The 8195-nt window shown below is 39.2% G+C and overlaps 1 protein-coding gene across 1 annotated transcript in view; it reads right to left on the bottom strand.

Annotated features, from left to right (window-relative positions):
- LOC118326484 (teneurin-3-like) overlaps nt 1-6860 on the bottom strand; it is a 7075-nt gene extending 215 nt beyond the window's left edge. The window contains exons 1-5 of the mRNA XM_035659485.1: nt 6782-6860; nt 5405-5529; nt 3053-3308; nt 1551-1652; nt 16-98 (exon numbers count right to left, since the gene is read on the bottom strand). Of these exons, the coding sequence (XP_035515378.1) occupies nt 16-98; nt 1551-1652; nt 3053-3308; nt 5405-5529; nt 6782-6860 (645 nt within the window). The remainder of the gene's footprint in view (nt 1-15; nt 99-1550; nt 1653-3052; nt 3309-5404; nt 5530-6781) is intronic.
- Between the last annotated feature and the right edge of the window lie 1335 nt (nt 6861-8195).

Genomic DNA, 8195 nt, shown 5'->3' on the forward strand with positions numbered 1-8195 from the left:
ACTGTTGGCTGGCACGTCACACTCAGTGCCCTTCCACCCACTGTAGCACTGGCAGCGCCACCGGTACTGGCCATTCCCTGCCACAGCACTGACAGCAGCTGGACCAGACACATACACGGATATGGCATTAGACACCATACAGGGATGTGGATCAGACACACTGGCGTCATAGCTGATTAAGTCGACCACTTGAACCCCAAACCAACTTAAACCAGTGTTCCCAGCCTTCTTCTATAATTCAATTCAATTTTATTTGTATAGCCCAATTCTAACAGAAGTTATCTCAGACTCCCTTTCCAAATAGAGCAGCCTAGACCGAACTCCTATACACATTTACAGCACCCACAGTACCACCATAGCCAAGCCCTTGGCGACGGGGCAAGAAAAACTGCCTGTTTAAGACAGAAAACCAGACAGACCCTTCCGCCTAGCGTGGGTGTCGTCTGCCTCAACCCAGGTGGGTGAGAGAGCGAGAGAAGAGAGAGAGAGAGAGAGAGCCAGACAGACAGACAGACGCACAGCAACAACAGTAGCAACAACTACACTAATAGATATGTGACTGAAGAGGATGAGGAACATGAAGAAGATGATGACAACAACGCAACGATGGGTGACAATGAGCGTTATCAAGAGCAACAACATAACCGTAGCAATAATAATACCTTATAATAATAATAATAATAACACTAATACAGTGATATTAGCAATAAGTATAAGGGATCCTTTCCTCATATTGAGTAAACTGATGACCCAATGACAAAGTGATATATTTTATGAATATTGCATATTATATTCAAAATTGGTCAATGAACCCAAATAGTGAACTAGGTAACAAGACGTTTCTATAAAACCAGTGATTTGAAGTAGAAATAGACAAATGCTGAGATGTATTTCAACTTTTCTTACACCTTCTAAAATCAAGTAGGCCTTGCGAGCAAAGTGTCAACTTTGGCAACCCTCAGTTGGGGTCCCAACCCCCAGGTCGGGAACCACTGGTCTATTGAAACACCTAAAATGAATTGATTCTGATATATCCTCCAAAGTGTCCAAGGCCTGGTAAGGCTAAGAACATGGGAAAGAGCACTGAATTATACATGTCACTTCCTGAAATAAAGATGGTAATTAATGAATATATTTAAAATTAGTACATAAACAGAAAACTATATGGTGCTTGGATTAAACCAAATCTCAACCTGAGTGATGAAGAGGACTGCAGTTTTTCTAATGGCCACTTAATTCTTGCTAAAAGACCATTGTACTGTTACGATTTTTTTGTCTGGGTCTACAATTTGAGAACCATTGTTCCTTTAAGGCTTAAACAGACATATGTTTTGGCAAAGCCGATGGACCTGGTATCAAAACAGTCTTACTTTATGCAAAACAGCTGAACACACAACAATCCCATTGGAAAAAGAGGAGGAAGTAGTATGAAGTAAACAGGAAGTAGGTGGAGAGAAACACAAAGTGAACAGTAACATATCACTGACTCCAGAGTGTGCAGGTCACACTCACTGCTTGGATTACAACCTCCTGTGTGTCTGTGTGTTTACCTCGAGAGCAGTCAGGCCCCAGAAATCCAGGGAAACAGTGGCATATTCCTGAGAGACAATCTCCGTTTCCATGACAATTCTGAGGACACTCCATAATAGACTCTGATTAAGAGTGTGTGAGAGGGAAAGAGGGAGAGAGAAAGAGGTGGTTATAAGGGTGCAAGTTAATTGTGTAGGCTGGATATGCAGCTGTAGATCTTAAAGAATACCACACACACACACACACACACACACACACACAACACTGAGAGACCTGTCCTCTCTGGTTGCCGTAGTTACAACTAGTCAGTCCAATCAACACATTTTAACATCCAATTACCCTGCTGCTTTTCTCTCGCTCTCTCCTTTCTGTTATACACCATTGTTGGCTCTCTACCATACCAAACTGGCCATTTCCCGTACACACACACACAAACACACAACTCAGGCAGAACAGAAAAATCCAATTTTTAACAATAACTACATACTATACTGTGCCTCTCAATGTACGTACAATTTTCAGAGAACATTTTTGTCATTTATCACATGGTCTAGTGAGTGTGCTCGCCCTCTGACATAATGAAGGTTCAAATAAAAACCTTCATCATATCAGTGAAAGTAAAACCTAGGTCCCGACCGATATGGGATTATTGAGAACATTACCAATTTTAGAGAGGAATAATTAATTGATTACCGATATAGCAGCTGATATAGTACATTTTTGAGCTGGAATGAAAACAAACCTTTTCTTTGTGGACTAATATGAGTCTGCAAAGGTACTCAGAAGGCTGCTTTCTTAAACAAACAACTTAGTACATGTTAAATAATTTAACATAAACATTGTCAACAAGTTCAACATTACTGAGAGCTGCTTCTTCTCTCTTACTATGTACTGCTTGCCACAAAATTTTAAATCACAGCGCACTCTGCTGGATAAACTTTGCAGTGACACCAATGTATTTTTCTGCATAACATACCAGGAAAAAAAACATATCAGTGCATATTGGATAACGTATATGCTGATACCAATATGATACCGATATGTCTGTGATAGGCAGATAATATCGGTCAACTGATGTTGGTAGGGCTATACTAAAAGTTAATGGATTATGCCAAAATGGCCACTTTGTTCACTTATCTGGGCAAAACATTTAACTGATCATAAGGTTGTGATGTGGCATTAGAAAAATCTGCAGTTTTTATTTGAATGACAAGCTGGTATGGCTGTCAATCTAGAGTAATATATAAAGTCACATGAATTCTGGTATGACTGTTCACACTTAGGTCACACTGCAAAAAATCAGACCTGTATCTGATTTGGACCACATATAAAAGTCCTGAATCAGAAATGAAAAGATCAGATACCGTGTGATTTGTGCTGTAGTCATGAAAAAACTGACCTGAGTCACATATGAGCAAAGAAATCACATTTGGGCCACTTGTGCCTGCAGTCTGAACGTAGCCTTACACACGTAAAATAACTCACCACAGCATTCACTATTACAAACACACTGCTGTCTCACCTATGATGATGGTATTGTAAGACACTTGTTCCGTGTTGCGTCCGTCATTGTAGAATGCCAGATGCCAGATTCCTGTGTCCAGGTACTGGATGAAGCCTGCGTCATGGACGTTCACCGAGCGCTTATGTCGGGCTCCTCCCCCGGACTCCTCCTTGTGTGCACCAGCTGGGTGTGTGTGTCCTGCGTCCGTGTCACTGAGCGCTCGTTTGTCTTTGGAAATGAGGCGACTGCCATCCAGCAGCTCCACAAAGTCGTACTTGTGGACAGAAATACACAAGAATTCAAACATCGTTGATCATTTTTATTACAAGAACATAGCCCGTAGCAAGACCTCAGGATAGTGATGCTAGTCAGTCCAACAGTCTGCATCTCAAAAACTAGCCAGATTATCATTAAGTTTGATTTGATTATTCACAACTCCCCAGAGGAATATGGATTTTTATCCAGCACCACTGTCAACTCATAAAACACTTAACTCCATGACAAGGTATGTAAATCACTACTGGATAAATTTGCTTCTGTTTGAATAACATCTGAATCACACACACACACTTTTTCTCAGCAGAAAGAACTGTTACCCAAGGTTGACGAGACTGAAAATCTACACTAAAAGAAATTATGGGAATTTAGATGGATTAGGTTATTATCTAAAGTGCTAACATTGAGCTGTGATAGGGATGGCATTGTATGTCTTTTACAGATAAGTGGATTAGTCCCTTGATAGAAGACAAGATTCACCACACATAAATGTAAGTGTAGTCATTAAGGGGATAGTTTAGGTTTGTAAGAAGCTTATCTGCTTCATTATAAACTAAGAATCCATGAAGAACTTCAACTATACACACTTGCAAAAGGGATTTGGAGTTTTGACATTTTGGGAGACAGAACATTTTTTTCAGCACTTTTGGTGTTTGTTTAAATTAGAAAGGATTCTGGGTGGTTGACGACAGTCTTTTCTAAGATCTGATAAGATTTCATTCTAGTCACATAGATACAGATAAAACACCTCTGTAGCTCCAACTTTGAGCTGGTTGAATCCCATCTTTAGCAGCAGGTGCTGCCCTAGCTTCTGTGAACAACTATGCCCATTTCTTTGCTGCATCATCTTGTTCTTTGTCTCATGACATCGTATATTAGTGTCATGACGCATGTAACTGTAATTTGTACTGTGGCATCTATTCTATGTTTAACTGTCCTGGAGGTGGATTCCTCTCTGATTTGCACAAGCTTTATTCTGTTTTTCTTTTCTAGGTTATGTTGGGGGATTTCCTTGTATTTATTTATACATTTAAAAGTCCAGTGTGTAACATTTAGCAGGATCTATTTGTAGCAATAGGTATGTTCTTTCATCAGTGTATAATCATCTGAAAATAAAAATTGTTGTGTTTTCGTTACCCTAGAATGAAATGTTTTTATTAATAGAGGGAGCGAGTTGCCTTGTGTGGAGACAGCCATGTTGAACCACCATGTTTCTACACTAGCCTAGAACCAACAAACCAAACACTGACTCTAGATGGTGTCTGTCACATTTTTCACGGCCACCATAGTTTCTCCTACATGCTTGGTTACAATCTGCAACTTCACTCACCAAAAAAATCTTACACACTAGTCCTTTAATGTTTATGTGTTAATGTGTCTCATCTTTATTCAGACATGACAGGGCTTAAGGAAAGAGCTACATGTCATGTGATATTTTGCACCTGGTATGCATGGACAAGAGAGTGAGAGTGACAGAGAGAGACAGAGATAGCGGTAAAATATTATAATGGCAATGACAATTCCATTCTCTCAAAGGCTGCCTTACTGGTGGATTTAAAACTTATTTTGTTGCTGAAGCCTTAATGAGTGTAAGGGACACTTGCCCAGTGAAACCATTAATGCATTCCACATCAATTTCATCATTCAATGTTATTAGATAGCAAATTTTGCTGCCTGTTTTATCATATCCAACTGCATTTTGCTGCATACTCATGTTTTTATCCATATAAATAAAAAGTAGACATAAAGGGAGAGAGGGGTGTGACATTATTACTGTGGTTGTATAAAGTTTTTTTTATAGGATCTGATATAAATTTCTTCCAATTAAATGAGCTCATTCACAGCTTTCATGGATTATTGTATTATTTTATATCTTATAATCCTGTGAAATGACTTGGCCACATATATAAACATGAGATCAATGTTAAATTGCAATCAGATTAACATAAAGGAGTGCATGTCCAGAAGGGCCTTTTGGCTGGATAAACTATATGAGGTAAAAGTTTAGTCTCCATTAACTCTATCATGGCTTTGTTGAGCTGTACAAATAAATTAACATGTAATTGCAGGTGCATACATGTTTGTGGGACTAACCTGTGTGTGGGAGGGCGGTAGGCCTTTGCGTCCATACACCCCAACAAGAGCATCTTTCTGGACGGAAATGTTGAATTTCAAGAACTGCGGTTGGTCAATATATAGTTGGGATCTCCAGAACACACCTTGAATAAAGAACAACAGAGCATTATTCATTTTCAGAATTTCCCTGTCAGCTGCAGGAGAGAGAGGTGTGGGGAAGGCTTAGGAGAGCAGTGCCAGGTGCATTGACTATCACAGCTGCTACTCATTGAGTAATCAGTCTTCCCTTTATATTGCAGTAGTGTGCTGGACCTGGGTGGCAGAGAGACAACTGAGAGCAGGAGCCATAGCCATAGCCATAGCCATTTGCAGTTGTTGTATGTTGTATATTGTATATTGTATATTGTCTGTTGTGACAGCAACGCTTTAAATAAAAGTTGTTAGGTACCACGACCCAGTGCGTGAGATGGTGTGCTGCAAGAACCCACAGTAGCCCAGACCTCCATATATGATATATGAATCAATCCAAATCCAATTCATTGCATTCCTGTTATAAGGAGTTCGGTCTAGACACTAGACACTTTGAAAAGTGTCCCGAGATAACTTCTGTTATGAATTGGCGCTATACAAATAAAATTGAATTGAATTGAAATTCCTCTTAGCTAGGTGCATCTAATGAACTGGAAACTGATAATTCATAAAAAAATGGATTGCAGCCACTGAGGATGATATTACAGCAGAAATGTGGCCATAGGGTAATTTGACCTTGTTTTGTGTCTGTTGCAGTTTTATGTAGTGGTACCATTATTAGTAAGTACAAATTAGTATTTGTACTTATGTAGGTGCGCTGTAAGTGTCTTTATGTACTGTTTTTTGATTATTGTTATTTGTGGTGCTTTAACTGTGAGCTCTCCCTCATGCCTCTGGGTGCATGGAGAGCTGTTTTCTCTCCAGTGCATAACCAGTACATAACCATCATCTCTGTTCCTCACAGCAGTAGGTTTTATGTTGTTTTACAGTTTTATTCCCTTCCCGTGAATATCACGTTTGCACTGTCTGTGCCGTCTGTGATATGTAGATGATGCACACCGATGCGCTATTGCTACATCTGGCTACAATCACTACTGCTGTATCACTGGAAAGTCTCGGCATGACATCTTTTATGAATGTGCTTCACTTATCAACAATTATTATTGAAAATGTATGCATATTACCTCATTTAAATATGTGCTAAAAGCACCAGAGCACCGAGACGCTGTTTGCTTGGCAGCACAGTTAAAGGTGCATTTCACTCTTTGCAGGTGCTTTGTGAATGACACAGTTTTTAAATATTACACTTTCACTTTTGTTCTGAGTGGTATGACATTCATACGTGTGCGTGTGTGTGTAACTAACCTGGTGGAACATCTTGTACAGCTCGTCTCCCCACGTCCACCTCTCCTGTGTCTATGGTGTTGTTCTCTAGAAGAAACATTTTACCTAAAGAGAGAAACAGATAAAACAGAGTTTCTTCCTTTCATCCATGTAACAGTATCTCTACAATGGTCACAACTTAATTGAATACAAATGACTGACAGTAGGTTTAGCTCCACCAAAGGTCTGAAATCTGCAGATAAAAGATTGAACGAAACTACCATTCATCATGCACTTGTGCATGTTTTAACTGCTAGGTCATGAGTAAATATTGTCCTGGTTTATGTGTGATATCCTGGGAATCTTTAGGCTCACAGTTCCCACATTTCACAGTGAAAAATATTTGAAATTCAGCCTCAGTGTGTATTATCTAGCTGGAATTGTGCTTTTTTAAAAAAAACTTTTTTATGAACGTTAGCTTAGATTAATTAAGGGTTTATTTTGACCAAAACAACATTGGTGATTGTTGGAAAGACTCACAAAGTCTGTTTTGGTGAGTTTTATTTTATTTGTGTCCCAGACAAATGCTTGAGTGCGACATCCAGTGTCAAGTGCATGTTGTATATATAACTTTCAATATGAATCTACTTAAACATTAGCTTAGAGGTAGGGTAAAGTTCTGCCGATGGTAAATTAGAAAAGCCACTCAGTATCTCAGCTCGGAACTGAACCTTTGTCACTGTAAAATAATGTAAATAGATATATTTCTTTAGTTTCTCTCCAGTGTATGTACTGTGCAGCTGGAATTGTTTCACTGCTGTTCAAAGCTTGAAATTTCATAGGCCTTTCCTGTTCATAACATTACACTTTAACAGCTGAAGTCATGACATCTGGGCAGTAAACCAACACTGACTCAAGAAGTCTGTGTTTGAATGTGTGTGTAATATTTATGGCAGTCTAGACGTAAGGCGCATTCGTTACACTAATATGAGCCGCAACATATGACACAAGTATTCAAGGCCAGCTCCAAGACACACATCCATCTTTATTTCTAACACACACTACCCGTCTCTCTCTTTCTCACTCAGTTTTACTGTAATTAACGGGCTTGTATATCTCTAAATCTTTCTCACGCACACACACACAAAAGTCACAGCAGGAGCAGAGTATTTTGTTTCTAACATCTGCAGAAGCAATTGAGGACTAATGCTGTTCAAGAAAGAGAAAGAGCCTAATTTCTGCCTCGTCTTCATTCTTGATTCTGATGGCGTGTTCACACAGAAAGTGCAGCAAATTTTTCACGGAATGACATTGCATACAAAGTCAATGTACAGATGATTTCACGCCGAGCAATGTGCAAGTATTGTCATCATTTGTGTATACTTGCACGAGAAACACAAGGCAAAAATCGTTTTGCATTTGATGTGAACACACCATTATTATTCTCTTAATTTCA

This window comes from Morone saxatilis, unplaced genomic scaffold (assembly GCF_004916995.1).
Source record: "Morone saxatilis isolate NCDOM2014 unplaced genomic scaffold, NCSU_SB_2.0 Contig17, whole genome shotgun sequence".
Taxonomy (NCBI): domain Eukaryota; kingdom Metazoa; phylum Chordata; class Actinopteri; family Moronidae; genus Morone; species Morone saxatilis.